This window comes from Octopus bimaculoides, chromosome 4, assembly GCF_046866305.1.
Source record: "Octopus bimaculoides isolate indiv1 chromosome 4, ASM4686630v1, whole genome shotgun sequence".
In the NCBI taxonomy this organism is placed as follows: Eukaryota; Metazoa; Mollusca; class Cephalopoda; order Octopoda; family Octopodidae; genus Octopus; species Octopus bimaculoides.
Genome location: NC_142931.1, coordinates 51,418,354 through 51,437,240, shown reverse-complemented (window position 1 = coordinate 51,437,240; position 18,887 = coordinate 51,418,354). Strand labels below are relative to the sequence as shown.

Sequence of the window (18,887 nt, the reverse complement as noted above, 5' to 3'; positions counted from 1 at the left end):
AAGAACACGACGCTCCACCGGTCTGGAAATCGAAACAACGATCTCCTGATCCTAACCTCTACGCAACGCACCTTCACACACGCACAAAAACGTGCGCACACTGAAGCACGCACACACACAAACACCTATCATAGACTTTTCCCATCGAGAATGACATATGAGCAGTTGTTTGTTTGATCAACTAAATGAGCATATGATAACGATGATGATAATGATATTACAGAGAGAGAGAGAGAGAGAGGGAGAGGGAGAGAGAGAGAGAGAGAGAGAGAGAGAGAGAAAGAGAGAGAGAAAATTGAGCTAAAAGAAATGACCGAAGTAGGCCAATTGTATGAATCTAGATAATTCAATATAGGCACTGATATACGAAATTATATATTTGGTTGTTTAAAATTATACTTGTCAAATATTTCCGAAACTACAGTACATCATCAGCCGACGAATTATACACACACACACACACACACACACACACACACACACACACACACACACACACACACACACACACACACACACACACACACGTATGTATGTTCTGTTTTATTTCAGGATTTTTTGCCAATAGAGAAAGAGCCAGTTTCTAACCTAAATCCAAGGCTCCTTCATTGGAATTTCAACAACTGGACATTTTTGTATGCATATATGTATGTATGTATGTATGTATGTATGTATGTATGCATGCATGCATGTAGAGACCGGAAGGAATTAGTTGCTCTCTGCAATCTGAAAGATATTTCCTCATCCAGGGAGCAAGAACAGCTGAGTGTGCTGCCCAGATAGACAAACTTGACTACTACCTTCAGAATTGTTCCTTCAACCAAGATAGTTGGTTTCACATATGGATTTCCTGGTGCAGGCTGGAACATTACAACAGTCTTGTCCAGGCTAATGCTGAGCTCAAATGCCTTGCAAGAAGCAGAAATGCAATTCATGAGTATTTGCATGTCATCCACTGTATGAGTGACTAAGTCACAGTCATCTGCATAAATATAAATATAAAGACCTGTGATATGCAAGACACTGACTGGGAGAACAATGCCTGTCATCGCCACAGATGAAGAGAGCAGGTTAAGGAGGGGATCGACACTTTTGAGAGAGCACGTATCCAGCATGAAGAACTTAAGCGAGCTGCGCGAAAGCGCACGGCTCGTATGGTGAATTGGGAAAGCTTGGTCTGCAATGTTTGCAGTCGTGTATGCTTCTCAAGAGCAGGACTCATTAGCCACCAACGCAGCCGAAAATTCAAAATATAAGTTAGTCCTAGAGCGCACAATGTTCCTGAAGGTCAGCAATGGTCTTCCTCGGTCACGAGTGGATGGCCATCATGTATGTATGTATGTATGTATGTATGTATGTATGTATGTGTGCAGATTTATATGTTTTGTTTTATGTATGTATTCTCATGCATATAGTCGCATGTCTAGACATGCTCATATATATTTAAATGATAAACTTGTTGAAAGTTTTACAGTTCCAGTGATGGCTTGGATCTGTAGTCTTCGAATTAGCTTTCTCCTTTCTGGTTTTGAGAGGCCTAATTTCTCTGATGATGCGTTGCAATAAAATCTTGCGACTTCTTTGGGCATGTATTCTAGGTTATCAGACAAGGAATGTTCCTCAAAGAGCAGCCTTCCAAGTCTTACGATGTTATCATCCTCATGTGTGCAAACTTGGTCAAGGGATGCACTTCGACATTTGGTGGTTAAAAGATGTTGCCAAAGGGATATGATACGACATTCAAAGGCATGTATGTATGCATGTATGTATGTATGCATGTATGTATGTACGCATGTATGTATGTATGCATGTATGTATGTAAAGTGTGCATATCAATAATAATCTTACTAAACCTACTTATATTTGGTTTGAAAGGCCATATTAGTCTAACAGTTGGATCACTATCAAAATTAATCTTGTGTTCTTTAAGGGTAATTCTAGAATTAGGATGCACGCTTTGGAACTAGCTTCTAACCATTGTTTCGTCACTATTTCAAGACAATTCCTATTTATGTTAATGAATGTTGTGCTAGCTGTATCCTCAAATTTGCAACATAATTCCTTCATGGTCAGTTTCTTATAGTGTAGTATTAACATTATACACGCACGCGCACACGCACACACACACACACACACACGTGCACATACATATATCTATATGTGTTTATACATACACATATAGATATTTATATATACACACACACACACACACACACACACACACATATACATATTTATATATGCATACATGCACACATGCATACACGCAACACACACACACACACACATATATATATATATACATATATATATATATATATATATATATATACACACATATATTTATATATACAGATATGCATATGTACATATATCTATGTATATGTTTATACACATTCTATGTTTGCGTGTGTATATGAAAGTGAATACGGGTGTAATGTGTGTGTGAAAGAGACAGAGAGAGAGAGAAAGAGAGAGAGGAAGAAAAAGAGAGAGAGAGAGTGTGTTTGTGTGTGTGTGTGACAAAAATACATATAATTTTCAGGTTAACAGGTTTATGATATCAGTTCACTGGCAAAGATATCTGTAATGCAGAGATGTAATTGATAATACTCTTCCATGTTATATTCCATTAGCGCATAACAAGAACATATCAACTGTGATATACGAATGACGATTCAGAAACAAAACACATGGCCACACGGTAATAAACATATGCATGTATACGCACATAAACACAAACAGGCGCACGCACGCTTAAACACGCACCAACTTATTAGGAAGTATAAACATAACAGTTTTATACTCGTTACACATATATATTTATGTCTTTATGTGTAAAAGCGGTATGTATGTAAGTGCGTTGTGAGTGGCGGAGGTATGAGAAAGCGTGCTTAAAAGAGAAAGAAATGAGATGTATGTATGTATGTATGTATGTATGTGTGTGTGTATGCACATGTATTTGTATATACGTATGTGTTTTAAGGTATATGTGTATCTGTGTTAGAGAGAAAGGTATTTGAGATTAAGCGAGAGAGAGAGAGAAAGGGAGAGAGAGAGAGAGAGAGAGAGAGAGAGAGAGAGAGAGAGAGAAAGTGTGTGTGTGTGTGTGTGTATGCATGTCATTGTGTATATGTATCTATGTGTGTCAGGTAAATGTATGTGTGTGTGTGTGTGTGTGTGTGTGTGTGTGTGTGTGTGTGTGTGACTGTGTTTATTTGAGATATTGCAGAACTGCGCCTGTTTTCGCGCCAGTCAGCTTCAATAAAATGTTATATTGACAACTAGCAATAAAAAATATAAACACCCACTCACGTTGTATAAAGAGAATGTGGATGTAAGGCGATTAGTTACTTGGTTAAATAAATACATGGCATATTATTGTACTCCACATCCCCTCTATTTCTTAGTGTATCTGTCTGTCTGTATGCCTGTCTCTGGTTAGGTAACTACAACATTAAATCTACACCATGGTTTCAAATTAGTTTCTAAGTTGATATTAGCGATCCTCAGAAAAAAATGAAGCAGTAATACATACATACATACATACATATGTGTGTGTGTGTGTGTGTGTGTGTGTGTGTGTGTGTGTGTGTGTGTGTGTGTGTGTGTGTGCGTGTGTGTGATACATACATACATATATATGTGTGTGTGTGTGTGTGTGTGTGTGCGTGCGTGTGTGTGTGTGTGCGTGCGCGTGTGTGTATTTTAAATGAATAATTAAAATTTCCTGTAAGAACAGGAGACAACTCCGGCCGTATATTGCCCTTGTTCTGAGTCATCAGTGGTGTCCAGGGTATGACTTTAAACTCCATCCGGGAGTGAGGCCCTGTTTCGAAAGTTCCAGAGTTTTGAGGAGAGTAGAACCACTTCTTAGTCCCTATTTTTCCCAACCATACTCTGACCCGGAGTAGTAGCACCTGTAAGGGTTCCAGTTACAGGTTAATTAGCAAATCAGTCGGGTAGATGAAGTTTGTTAGCCGAGTGGGAGACGAGTCTACCCATCTAAGGGAAGGAAAACCCTGATTCCAAATCGTCGCTGCCTTAAAAACAAACCAAGCCATGACTATGCTTTCGGAAGTAAACCCTGATAAAAAAAAACATTAAAAATCGGGAGTCGGTGCCCGCCAAATAGTTTGACGTTGTCTACAACCTCGTTTTGGGAACCCCTATGTCGATGTTGGTGCCAAATTGTAATGGCTGTGCTGCTCCTTTGGATCCATCAATGATGTAGAGAGTGGAGAGACGTTGCATAGTCAACAACCTGTCCTTCATTCCATACTGTTCAGGTATGAGTCCTATTAAAAATCCTATATTAGAGAGGTAGAGCCGGTCATGAATCCGCAGAAAAGAATACTGCTATTCAAACGGCACTGAAACAGCCAAGTGAAGCTTGCATGACAGAGACTGTCATCTGCGTATCGGACTTTTCAACCATAGACAACGTTGTTCTAGTAGGGCGAACACTTAGGACCATTTAATGATAGACGAACGCCTCAACTTAGTGGTTCATAGTCATAATACGTGATTTGCTTACACATACTTGTTGTATTGTGGAGGCGCAATGGCCCAGTGGTTAGGGCAGCGGACTCGCGGTTATAGGATTGCGGTTTCGATTCCCAGACCAGGCGTTGTGAGTGTTTATTGAGCGAAAACACCTAAAGCTCCACGAGGCTCCGGCAGGGGATGGTGGCGAACCCTGCTTTACTCTTTCACCACAACTTTCTCTCACTCTTACTTCCTGTTTTCTGTTGTGCCTGTAATTCAAAGGGTCAGCCTTATCACACTGTGTCACGCTGAATATCCCCGAGAACTATGTTAAGGGTACACGTGTCTGTGGAGTTCTCAGCCACTTGCACGTTAATTTCACGAGCATGCTGTTCCGTTGATCGGATCAACTGGAACCCTCGACGTCGTAAGCGACGGAGTGCCAAAAACAACTTGTATTATATATAATGGATGTCATACAAATGGCCGAAAACTGCAGAGAAAATTAATAGAATCATGAATATTGGGAAATATGTATTTAGGTGATTATATCGCTGCCAGAACTGGTCGTCCTTTTATTGACACTCGAAAGAATGAAACTCGAAATTGCTCTTGTCAAGATTTGAACTCAAAATGTAAAGCTACATATAAGAAAATACTGGCCGAGTGTTTCACCTATTTTGCCACCCTATCGAAAATGCAACACATACATACTACACATACGCGTGTTTATTATATAAATCTATATAGATGAAAAGAAACACACGCATGCATCATGTATGTGTATGTGTGTATGTGAATATGTATGCCCACACGTAGACACATATCTACGTTACACACCACGTAATATATTGGTATATGTTGACATGTACCTGATGGCTTTCAATACAAAATGGAGTTGTGCCTGCTTAGAGCTGTGTGTCTATAATATGATATGCATATGTTTATGTCTAAAATGTATGTGTATACGTATGGGTGGGTGTATTTACATGTACTACAATTTGCATTGTTTTCATGTATATAACGGGACCATATGTTTACATAGACTTGTTTCAGCAATTTCGGTATCTTGTGTACGTCTCTGTGTGTGTTGTGTGTGTGTGTGTGTGTGTGTGTGTGTGTGTGTGTGTGTGTGTGTGTGTGTGTGTGTGTGTCTGTCTGTCTCAGATGCAGAGCACGCTTACTTCTTAAAGTATTGAGGTCATTGTTGTAGGTTTTTTGCTTAGTCCCAGGTCAGCGTTCCAGCCTTGACTAACTCGTCTGTTTTCCTAGGCACAGTTAACCAACGGCGTGTGAGTTTTCTTATTAGTGTTATAACTAAGACGATAGTGAGTGATTTAAGGCACGGCAGCTCTTTCCAGTGGGTGAAGAGCTTTCTCGATATTTTGTGTTATTTTTCTCATAGGCGAACCACACAGATCTCCAGAAAAATCTTTATGCATCCGTATTGTGGGATGCTAACTAAATTAATTAGTTCAGAAGTAAATCAACAACAGTTGTTAATTTCTGAATTTCTGGTAAATGAAAAAAAAAATTCATCCGTACTAATTAGGTAACCTCGTTAGTTTTTCTCAGTATCTTTGCTCTATCATACATTTCGTTTGCTTCACTTTCTGACCTATCTTTGGAGATCCTGTTCCTACTTTAATCAGTAACACCCACACATATATTTATACATATATATGTGTGTGTGTGTGTGTGTGTGTGTGTGTGTGGTGTGTGTGTGTGTGTGTGTGTGTGTGTGTGTGTGTGATACGCATGGACTCGAGTTTCTGGGTATTTACCCCTCGTCAACGTACGGCAATCACCGATCTTCGATGCGAAGGTGACGTCTTAGTAACACTATCCGTAGAGAGAGAGAGAGAGACAGAGAGAGAGAGAGAGACAGAGAGAGAGAGAAAAGAGAGAGAGAGAGTAAAGCAGGTGATGGAGTAGTACGAACAACACAGCACCCAATTAAACGCTTAACTGTGCTAGTTTTCTTTTAACTTTCTCTTTGATATTTTTTATTACAAATAATATTGGATTTTAAATTCTAACATTATTAGTAATGCCCTTAGCACCGATAAAACAGTGCATTAGGAATTTTATACATATGTGTGTGTGTATCAATTAATATATATATATATATATATATATATATATATATATATATATATACTGAGAGAGGGTGGGGGGGGGGCAGAGACACAGACAGACAGAAAGACAGACAGACAGAGAGGGCGGGGCTTTAAGTAATTTATTTGTATTAGTAATCACAATTAAATTACATGTCGGAGAACTCTCTTTCAAAGTTGAATTTTCTGTGTCTATATATCTTTATTTTCCTTTATTCTCCTGGCCTTATGTTACGCAAAATCTCTTGGCTAATATTTCCTGGCCTTATGCTACAGTGACGCATTTCATTTCTCTAATGGAACAAGGTGGAAACTTCTGATCACTCGTTCGATTTGCTAAAAAACAGTAACAAATTTTTTCACATCCGATCTGGCGTCTTTATAAAAGGAAAGGAGCGTTAAAAATGTACTCCTTGATACACTATGATGAAAGGCAAGAAAGCCTTTGACCATAGGCCTTCTTGATCAGGGCTAACCTAGGAATAGACACAAACAAATCCGTTTATTTTATGTTTTTTATTAATTCATTTTATATTTAATACTTTGCATTTTAGTGTTGTACGTATATACATACGTACAAACTGATCTACCAAATACCTGGGTCGAGAAGCATTCGTCGATAAAACACGTTCATTGAAAGCATATTGATCGAAAAATAAATTGGCCGAAAGAAGGACTGATCGACTGCATATTATTCGGGAAAAGAGTGAAATAAAAGTTGAAATTTTAGCATTTTTCAAAGAAATAGTTTAAATGATATAATAAAAAAGTATAATGCAATGATTTATTGATATCAGAATCAACTATGGTGTTCTTGAAGTCCTACACTTTCGAAATTATTAATATATAAATCAGAATTAACGGATTATATATAATCTACTTGATTTAACGTCGGGTTAAGGAAGTTATTTATGATACCGACAAAATATGAATATTCACATCACATAATCGTTAGTGTCCTTCAGAAAGATATGCAGGATAAACAATAATTCAACAAGTCAACGCTTAAGCCGTCGGTGAAGTACTAGTAACCATTAAATTGCTCAAAGACGATGGAAGTGGGGAGGCGAATTTGAACTTGTAGAGCATGAAACAAAGATTGTAGCACTAACTTGCATTCCTTTAGCTTCTGGGATCAAATCACGACCAAGTTAACTTTGCTTGTCATCCTTCATGAACTAATAAAATAAGTACCAGTCAAATTATAGGGTACTTCTAATCCGCAATTTTCCGCCCATAAATGTTGTGATTTCGTACTTCACATTGGTTTTACCATTAAAGAAGTTAGAGTACTTAATGCCTATATTTCTAAATTTTGTCTTAATTCCTGACACAAAGAATTGTCATTATTATGCGCTGACACGAAGGCGGCGAGCTGGCAGAATCGTTAGCATGCTGGACGGGATGCTTAGCGGTATTTCGTCAGTCGCTACGTTCTGAGTTCAAATTCCGCCGAGGTTGACTTTGCTTTTCATCCTTTTGAGGTCGATAAAATAAGTGTCAGTTGAACACTGTGTGTGGGTCGATGTAATCGATTTAATCCCTTTTCCCAAGCTACCCTTGTGGCGAAAATTTGAAATCGTTATTATGCACGGACATATTCTGACTAATGTCTTCATCTTCGTTATTATAATCACAACACTTCGGCTGTTGTATTGCCTGCCATCTTCAAATGCCTCTCGTAGAACAATGACTAATAGGAGAATATCACTTATTTGGACAACACATTGCGAGATATCTATTCTATTGATTTAATAAAGGCTTCAGTATTTGAAATTCAAATTTCCGCTTTGTGTCCAGGAAAGAAAGATCAACGAGTTCAAATTTCATTAAAAGCTTTGTTATTCCTTTCTGGCCACGAAAACAACAATAACTTATAATTCTTTATACTATGTGCATACTTGCACAGAACAAAATTAATTTACATAACTGAACAAGCTTTGGAAACGTGAATTAATAAAAATTATTACAGGGCGTTCAAAATAGGTGGAAATGTGAGTCAGGAACTCGAAATTGGCTATTTCGGTTTCATTTTATCTCGCCGTAGAGAGAAAACATAAATATTAGTTTAACTCCGGTGTCTATCTTTTCACCCAAAACTCTAAATGCTTGCTTACTAATATATGCATGTTAGTTAGCCGTACATTTTCTCTACTTATCTCAATTTACTTGTAGTACTTCGATTAATTCATTCACGTTGCCAGCACATGCACTGTTATGCATATTGGAAAACTAATTTATTTCCTCCTCCTCCTCCTCCTCCTCCTCCTCCTCCTCCAGTAACGACGATGAGCGTGTGCATGCATTTATGTTTGCACGTGTTTATATATATCTGTGTGTGTGTGCGTATGTGTGTGTATAAATGTGCTACGTAAATTTGCATATATGTGTGTACAAACTCGCACATCATACATAGATAGGACACATGCATTCTCTACAGTTTCATTGTAGCCTCACAAACTTGTATATGACGTTATTTTACTTATTCAACTACATTCCTCTGAGTGGATTACACACGTGTGTACGTATATAGGTGTATATATGCGCCTGTATAAACGTACAATTTTTAGGTGTGTTTCATGAGGGCTTTAGTAGTTTTGTGCAGGCAGTTTGTTTATAAGTATGTGTACACATACATAGGACTGTTTATTAGTGAAATCGTGTTTGTTATTCTCTTTTGTGTATATGGGTGCATTTGCGAGCGCTTGTGTGTGTGTGTGTGTGTGTGTGTGTGTGTGTGTGTGTGTGTGTGAGTGAGTGAGTGTGTGAGTTTATATAATATTATGTCAGTGTTTATACGTACTTTGTGAGTGTTTACATTAACCTGTCTTTGTATGTACCTTCTTGGTTTTACATGCTGTGACGATTCACACACAAAGTACAAATACACACATACGCACGCATGGATTTGCATACACACACACGCATATACATACATACACACATATATTCTCACGTACATAAGTTCACGCATACACATCCATACCGATACACACACACATACACACACACACACACACACACACACGAGCGTTCACATATACATACACGTGTGTGTTGGGGGTGGGGGTGTGGATGCGCACGCGCGATGTATTTGTGTGTGGGCGTTTGAGTGTTCATAAGAATCAAATATTTTAAAGTTTGTTTGCGATTGTTGTCGTTCGTTTTGTGTTTATGCGCGTTTATCTGTGTGTGTGTGTGTGTGTGTGTGTGTGTGCTTGCGTATGAGAGTTAATGCGATGTATATATTGATATGTGAGTGTGTGGTTTATATATCTTTGTGTGTGTATGTATATGTGAACGCTCGTGTGTGTGTGTGTGTGTGTGTGTGTGTGTGTATCGGTATGGATGTGTATGCGTGAACTTATGTACGTGAGAATATATGTGTGTATGTGTGTATATGCGTGTGTGTGTATGCAAATCCATGCGTGCGTATGTGTGTATTTGTACTTTGTGTGTGAATCGTCACCCTAACTGCTATAGTAAAACAAAACAATCTGTATCCTTAACAAAGAATACACAACCATACTGCAAGACCATGCTACAGCAACATTTCGTAACATCACACCGGAGCAACGTATTACATCACCAATGTACACTCCCACAATGTTATAATACCACTTTTACCGCATTACTCAACTATGGTTGATTCCACTATGTGACACCAATACCACAACGTTTCCATCATACAACGCCACTCTTACAATACCACGTACAGCAACCAAATTTCTTCCAAATCAAATGCAATGTTCGGTGTGATTCTATGAAAGTTATGTAGCCGTTAATTGGCCCCTAGGTTCAGGAGCATAGCTGGCGGTGGGAAGTCGGTCTACCAGCAGTCGACGCTCTTTTGATGGCGGCGCTTTTGGGTCTGCTGCATAAACCTGTTTAGAGGGCTGAGGGGTGGAAAACTCAAGGGCTGCCCCAGGCGGCACTCACATTGTAGCTACGCCATTGACAAGGTTTAATTTAAACTCTGATCGATTTAGTAGCGTTATACTGATTATTGAGTGGAGGCGCAATGGCCCAGTGGTTAGGGCAGCGGACTCGCGGTCATAGGATCGCGGTTTCGATTTCCAGACCAGGCGTTGTGAGTGTTTATTGAGCAAAAACACCTAAAACTCCGCGAGGCTCCAGCAGGGGATGGTGGCGAACCCTGCTGTACTCTTTCACCACAACTTTCTCTCACTCTTACTTCCTGTTTCTGTTATGCCTGTAATTCAAAGGGTCAGCCTTGTCACACTGTGTCACGCTGAATATCCCCGAGAACTACGTTAAGGGTACACGTGTCTGTGGAGTGCTCAGCCACTTGCACGTTAATTTCACGAGCAGGCTGTTCCGTTGATCGGATCAACTGGAACCCTCGACGTCGTAAGCGACGGAGTGCCAACAACAAACAAAGGACTCAAGCAAAACAAAGGACCCTTATAAAGAAACGGCCATGGTTATATCTAATCATAAGTTAGCTCGTTTGATTATTGGCCCAAGTTAAAGTCTAATCTAGAACTAAACAATAACAACTGCTATCATTTTTCTCAAATAACGTGTATATATTCGCGTGGCCCTATTTGTCTATGTGTGTGTGCACGGATGAGTGAGTGTGTGTGTGTGTGTTATTTCACAAAATGTCACGTTCTCATGAGTATTTATGTAGGTAGTAGATCGTGGACGCATCAAGTTACCTGTTTCTTATATTCTTGTTATTTTTATTGCTTTTGAAATAAGTGAAGTGACACAAGTAATATACTTACACGCATGTTCACACACACACACACACACACACACACACACACACACACACACACACACACACATATATATCTTTAACTTAATTCAGTCATTGGACAGTGGTTAAGCTTAAATATCACTTGAAGGGATTTAATCGAACGAAGCAATTCTGATACTTTTTTAAAGTCTGGTATTTATCCTATCGTTCTCTTTTTGCCAAATCCTTAAGTTGCGGGGATATAAACAAAGCGACTCCGGTTGCCAGGCGGGGATATAAACAGAGCAACCCCGGTTGCCAGGTGGGGGGTGACAAACACACACAAATACGTCGACTTGAAGCGTCGGGGAAAAAAAAAAAACATGTTTTACAGTAGTTATATCAACTCTAAGTTCAAATCTTGCAAAGTAGCAACTAGGCCTTTCCCACTCCCAGGGTCGACAAATAATTTAGCAGTCAAGTATTGATCCAACTCTGCCTTTCTCATTGGTGACTGCTACTTTTGAGTTTTGAGCTCCATGCAGATACAAAGTTGTGTTTATCGTAATATAAACGCTTGGATATATTCTTTTACTAGCTTTGGTCATTGGACTTCTGTTTAGAACTACCAAATTCCATCCACGAAACTATAAGTGCCCTGAAGATATAAAGTGGAAGACACGAGCCTTAGTCACCGCATTGTAGGAACGAACTCGGGACCACATGGTCATAAAAAGAATTTTGCATGCAGCTATGCCTACAATCATCTCATAATTTTGGGGACGGGGGGCTAGTCGATTACATCGAACCCAGTGCTTAACTGGTAGTTATTTCATCGACCCCGAAAGGATGAAAGGCAAAGTCGACCTCGGCAGGATTTGAACTCAGAACGTAAAGCGGGCGAAATGCCACTATGCATTTTCTCCGGCGTGCTAACGATTCTGCCAGCTTACCGCCTTATAAGTCAGTTTCAATAATGGATGATTGCAAAACGGCATATCATTTATATATAAAAAAAAAGCTAGGCGGGTGAGGTCGTGAACATGTAAGCAATGGAAATATTTTTCTTGAGAAATGCCAAGAGGCAGCGCATTTTCGCTTTCTGATTGGAATTTTTTCGAAATTTCATTTTAAATCTGTGCTAAGGCACAAGGATGTTGTTCTATTGACCTTCGTGATATTCTAAGCATAATTAGAGACCAAAAGGAAAGATAATATCACCGATCAAAAAACAAAACCGATTTTTAAATTCCAGACGCTCGACATACTGGAAAGAACATTTTAATGTTTGAGCTATGGAATCAAATTATTGAATGAATAAAGTTAGATCGAGAATGGAAGGGAAATGGTGATGGTTACAAAAATAATTGGTTTCTTCGGTGTTGGGGAAGTTGGAAGTAAGGTTAGAGATATTTGAGTTGAAACTGGCTAAGAGATTACTTTGGCTGTTTTATATAAGGTCGATAAAATAACTATTTCTAATTTTGATGCAAAACCAGCAATTTAAGAAAGGAGTTAGTTGATACTATTAATCCCAGAACTTAACTGGCACTTTATTTTTTATCAACTTCAGGGGGAGAAAAGGAAAAGTTGATCTCGGTGGGGTTTGAACTTAGGACAAAAAAATCGAAACAAATACTAGAAAACATTTTATCTAACGCGCTGAATATTCTGAGAATTCACCGCCTTTTAATAATTTTAACTTTCGAACAAGACCAGTAATTTTGAGAGAAGGGGCAAGTTGAGAAGGGACAAGAGAAGGGACATCGACCTCAATATTCGAATGACGCTTTATTTTATTGACCCTGAAAGGATAAAAGGCCAAGTTGTCCCTGTGGAAATGTTAATTCCGAATGAAAAGAGCTTTAACTAAGCTTTATTTTTCCCGGCGTGTGGCCTGGTGGTTAGGGTGTTAGATTCATGATTGTAAGATTGTGGTTTCAATTACTGGACCGGGCCACGGTCCTTTCCTAAATTGCTGGTTTTGCATCAAAATTAGAAATAGTTATTTTATCGACTTTATTATAAAACAGCCAAAGTAATCTCTTGAGCAAAACACTTCATTTCACGTCGCTTCAGTCCATTCAGCTGGCAAAAATGAGTAATCCTGTGACGGTCTGGCGTTCCGTCCAGGAGGTAAGAATTTATATAAGCCACGGAAACCTGTAAATTGGCCCTTATGCGTCCATAAGCCTCAAGAAAGATGCTTTGTCCTTTATCCTTATTTTCCCCCGACATTTTACCTATTCTGCCAGTCTACCGCCCTTAAGTCAATTTATAGGTATAATTATAATTGAGATTATCAATATAATCTATATAATTTAGTCACCGCCCCACCATTGGGGAGGTGACCAAGTTAAATTATTATTCACACTAACTAGCAACAAATGTAATATTTGTTATTAGAGATGTTAAAGAAACGGCAAGTTGTGAAGTTCAAGCTTTGCTCTGAAATATTTATTTAACGGTGAAAATGAAGCGAAAGCACTTCAGCCAGGAATTGAAATGGTATTCGTTAGCTGCAAGAGGCCCGAGTAGAATCATGGTCCTCTGGTTCATTAGACATTGTTAGACGCTGCTTTTCCTTGCTACCGTACAAGGCTCCCTACAACATCAACAACGTGGGCCAACGAAGGAGATTCTAGATGGTTGTACACTCTGCAAGAAATAGCAGTTAGACCTTCCCTAAAAAGGTACATTGGATACTGTGATGATGGAATGGTCACGGTTGGAATTCTTTTGACCCCAAGTCTAATGACGAATGAGTTTGAGCTAAATACTAACAACACCACTGACATTTATTCCAAATACTCTTTTGTCAAATTCTCGACGTTTCTAGTTCAGGCATATCTCTGAATGAGCGTTCATTTGACCTCCTGTCGATCTCTTCTCGGAGGATCTACGGCCTGGACTGGACAGGCCAGGTGGACAAAAGCAGAATGAAAAACAAAAGAAGACACAACACCTGTGGTGAAATTGAATTTACGAGCCATGCACAGGTAGTTTAATATATCTTAAATACTCAGCTATTTTGCTATCACATCAGCATCAGATAGCTGACAGGTTTAGGTGAGTAGGTAGGGAGGTACATGAGCAGTAACGTAAGTAGGCAGGTAGTTAGTTAACAAAGCATAGCTAGGTAAGTACGTAGGTAGCTGATACTTTAAATAACCGCAAGGACTAAGGCTTAGCGGTTTCTGTTACGTTAAGCTGAAGAGAGATAAATCTTTCCTAGGACAAGAGCATGGTCTGACGCAAGTAGCTTCTCCCCACTTCAGCGCTACAAACAAACGAGAATATTTAAGTCTGTTCATTCAGAACTGTCTTTGGGTTATACAACAACGGTTTTGCAGCTTTTTACAGCAATTCACAGATAGTTTACTTACGTTGTCTCTCGCACTGATACTAATAGCAACTGTATCTTCCTTATTCAATAGTTTTATAGCGTATCAGATAATCTAGTCTTACGTTCACTGCACCTGGAGATATGGAATTCTTTTGTCCATAGGTTTGCTCCTTATTAACCAAATGTTAAACAATCACGACCCCAACAATTACGTTATGATAACAAGCTAAAACTAGATGCATTCGTCCGTTGAGGGATAAGCGTTAAAAAATAAGCGTTATATGATACAACGACGGTGAGAGAACGAACTACTGACTCTTCCCACTGGTTGTCTTAAACGAAATAAAAAGGGAAGATGAGCATGCGGCTGCATCATGTATGAATGGAAGTAAGGTAGAGACTGAAGGCTTAGGCAGGTCGAAATTCTTAGAAAATGTTGAAGTTAAGTAACAGACATCCTGATTTCTTCGATTGCCTGCCCTCTCCAACAACGAATATCATGAATCAAAACATACACGAAAAATATCTTACACACAAGCAGCAGTATCATGTCTGGCTCAAGTTTATAGTAAGTATCGGGTAAGCAGATATAAAGGTAATGACTTTCTCTTTCTATGCAAAAATTTCAGCTACCAAAGTATGAAGACCGTGGCTTCCAACATCAGACATGCATACACGTATGTTATATATATTATTAGCAATATGTGCGTAGGGGTAAGCGTGCATATATATATATATATATATATATATATATATATATATATATATATATACATATACATAAGAGAGAGAGAAAGAGAAGGACAGACAGGCACGTTCCTTTAGAATAGAGTCGGAAATTAATTTTGAGGAGGGAATGTGTGTTTTCGATCATCATGGATTACAATTCTAAAAGAAAAAGAAAAAATACAAGTGCATGGCCGAACTTTTTGACTTCCCCTCTTCCCTTTCGGTAATTTTTACCGGTTTTGAGTTATATATATATATATATATATTTATAATTCTCTTACAGACTTTAGATATGATTAATCAAAAATATGCGTTGCCTTTTAAAATCTAAATCTGCAAAATATTTTCGAAAAACAACGAAAACTGAAAAATTACGGAAAACGGATGTAAGCTCCCCTCTACCCCCGAATCGTAATCCTACGATGTTTAAAACATATGTCCAAAAACAGAAAAAAAAAATTACGACTTTTAGCATACTACATAATTTTCGCCTCTATTCTATAGGAATGCCTAATATATTTATATATAAGCGTGCGTGTGTGTCTATCTATCTATCTATATGCGTGTGCATGTGTATATATATGCGTGTGCGTATATATATATATATATATATATATATATATATATATATGTGGCGGAGGTAACATGCGTACACCGCACGTTTTCGGCCACACACATATATAAATAAATATATGTATGTATATATATATGCACACACGTGTGTTTATCATAGACTCTTTTGTCGGTTTCGACAAAAATGAGTATTCCTATAGTTCAAACAACAGAACCACATTCTTAATTACTTATACAGGGTATCTGAATATTCTACAGGTGCGAGTAAACTTTAACGTAATCGACAAGCAAAATTAATGTGACACTGCTACAATACTGAGCCCTCGAAACACTCGCTCAATTCATCAGGTGAACTTTCAGTTTCCTTGGGGCACACCTATTCCATGACTGGAAAAACTCATTCTAGACCTCTTGTTTATATACCAAACGAACTAAACAATAATGGATAAGAGTTGACTTACCTATACTGGCGTGTATGCTCCTTACTGTATTACCAAAGGTTTCCTTTTGAAGTAGACCATCCCTGTATCGCTCGTACAACTCCATCATATAGCGAGGAGGCCTTGTCAGTTCTTGTGAGTCCGTTAAGTAACGACTGTTCCTGTCATACTTCACCGAGAACGACGATGAAGACGACGACGACGAAGATGAGGACGACGAGGAGGAAGAAGATGAAGAAGATGACGACACTGGCAGCGACAACGATGACAGCGGTGGGCCTTTGTAGCGATGTCTGGGACCCAGAAGAATCTTCATCGACTCTTTCAGCATAGCAGTGTGAAGGTCGGCGTGGTGGGCATAAAAGTTGCGCTCCGACGAAAAATCTTCCACGTCGTTGCTGTTGTTGTTCTTGTTACTGTTGTTGTCGTTGTCATTGTTATCGTCAATGTCGCTATTATTGTCATCGTTAATGTTTTCCATGTCGTCGTCGTCGTCGTTGCTGTTGTCATCGTGAAGATGTTGATGCTGCTGATGCTGCTGGTTATGATTATGTTTATGCTGTTGATGAGGATGATGGTGTGGGTGATGGATCCGACAAAGTCCACCTTTAATTAATAGCGACCAGCTGGTCAGTAAGACCAAAGTGACGAAAGGAGCCCACAGCTGTGAGTTCGTGGTCCTCATTGTTGAAGTATGCGCGTCCTTGTGGTAGAAACAACAAAATCCGAGGGCGCGCAGTATATTTGTGTGTATGTGTGTGTGTGTGTGTGTGTGAGTGTAAATATATTAGTAATATAATATATATTATATTTGTCTATATGTGTATATTTTTCTGCATGCGTATGTTTGCAGATATGTATATAAATACAACTGCGTGTTTACTTGTATATGCGTGAATATGTATGAATGAATTTATTTATATGTTACACATTACACAAGTAAGAACAAGTTAATCTTTTCATGGAATCCACGGCTCCATAGGACCGGTAGTTAACTTGGATTGTTGCAGTGATGGAGTGGAGGATGGCAAAGGAAGCTGCTCCTGGAGAACATACATATACATACATGTGAATGTGTGTGTGTGTATATATATGTATATATAGACGCACGCGAGCAGACACAGTGCGACACACACGCACGCACCTGCTTTAGCACAGAGACTTAACTGAATGAAGTGACGATCGTTGACTGATAGTGGTGGTGGTGGCAGAGCTGGCGACTGTGAAAGTGGCGGCGGAGTTGTGAGGAAGAAAAAAAAAGGTAAGCGAGAGAGAGAGGGAAGGAAGGAAGAAAAAAGGGGTTGAAAGGTGGGTGTAATAGAAACTTTTAAAGCCTGTCGCTGTTGTTGTTGGACAATGGTGGTGATGCTGTTATTGTTGTTGACTTTCAGTTGTTGTTACTATTGCTGATGTTTGCTGTTTGATTGATGTGTGTTGACTGACAAGTCGTTTTGAATGTTTCCAATGTGATGACGACAGTAGCAGCAGCAGGTGCCGAGGTAGCAGTGGCAGTAAGAGTAGTCGTGGTAGTAGTGGTAGTAGTAGTAGTAGTAGTAGTAGTAGCAGCTTGTGCTGAAGTTGTTTAGGCCCCACCCCAAGAAAGCACCGATCGAGAAAGAAAAACCACGATGAAAAACATTCCAACCGTGAACATCCCGTCTTTTATTTCTTAGACGTAATTTTCCCGGCTGGATTACATTGCCCAAAACGTGTCCTTTTTTTTTTCTAAGACAGCACTGTGTTTTACAGAGATTTGATTACCACTTCTAGCAGGCTGACCGACCACGTATAGGCTCTCCTCGTTGCCTGGTATTGGCGATGGTGACGCTAATTGTTGCTGTTGTTGTATAACACCAGGTCAACCCTGATCGAGCCTATTTATTACCGAAGCCAGGATCACATTACCTAATGTATCCTTTTTCGAAGGCTGCTGTTTCTAGCGGATTGGGTGAGCACGCAGAGGTGTGTATGACAGTGGTAATAGTGCGTGAATGGGGGCGTGTAGTAGTAGTAGTATTAGTCTGATGTTGATATTGTACCGGGTCCTTAAGGCGGCGAGCTTGCAGAAACATTAGCACGCCGGGCGAAATACTTAGCGGTACTTCGTCTGTCATTACGTTCTGAGTTCAAATTCCGCTGAGGTCGACTCTACCTTTCATTTTTTTCGGGATCGATAAATTAAGTACAAGTTGCGTACTGAGGTCGATCTGATTGACTAGCGCCCTCCCCCAAAATTTCGGGCCTTGTGCCTAGAGTAGAAAAAGATATTGTGCCGGGTCCCTTCACACTGGTTTGGCGGTGAGCTGGCAGAATTGTTAGTACGCCGGGCGAAATGCTTAGCTGCACTTCGTCCATCTTTATGGTCTGAGTTCAAATTCCGTCGAGGTCGACTTTGCCTTTCATCCTTTCGGAGTCGATAAATTAAGTGCCAGTCAAGTATTGGGTCGAGGCGATCGACTATTCCCCTCTCCACAAATCCCAAGCCTATA

At 39.3% G+C, this 18,887-nt stretch overlaps 1 protein-coding gene across 2 annotated transcripts in view; it reads right to left on the bottom strand.

Moving 5' to 3' along the window:
• LOC106870191 (uncharacterized) overlaps positions 1-18,164 on the bottom strand; it is a 154,602-nt gene extending 136,438 nt beyond the window's left edge. Inside the window, exon 1 of one of the 2 annotated variants that reach the window (XM_089350698.1) lies at positions 16,420-18,164. In XM_089350698.1, the coding sequence (XP_089206824.1) occupies positions 16,420-17,083 (664 nt within the window). In that variant the 5' untranslated portion in view covers positions 17,084-18,164. The remainder of the gene's footprint in view (positions 1-16,419) is intronic. The other variant, XM_089350697.1, reaches the window with a different exon arrangement.
• Between the last annotated feature and the right edge of the window lie 723 nt (positions 18,165-18,887).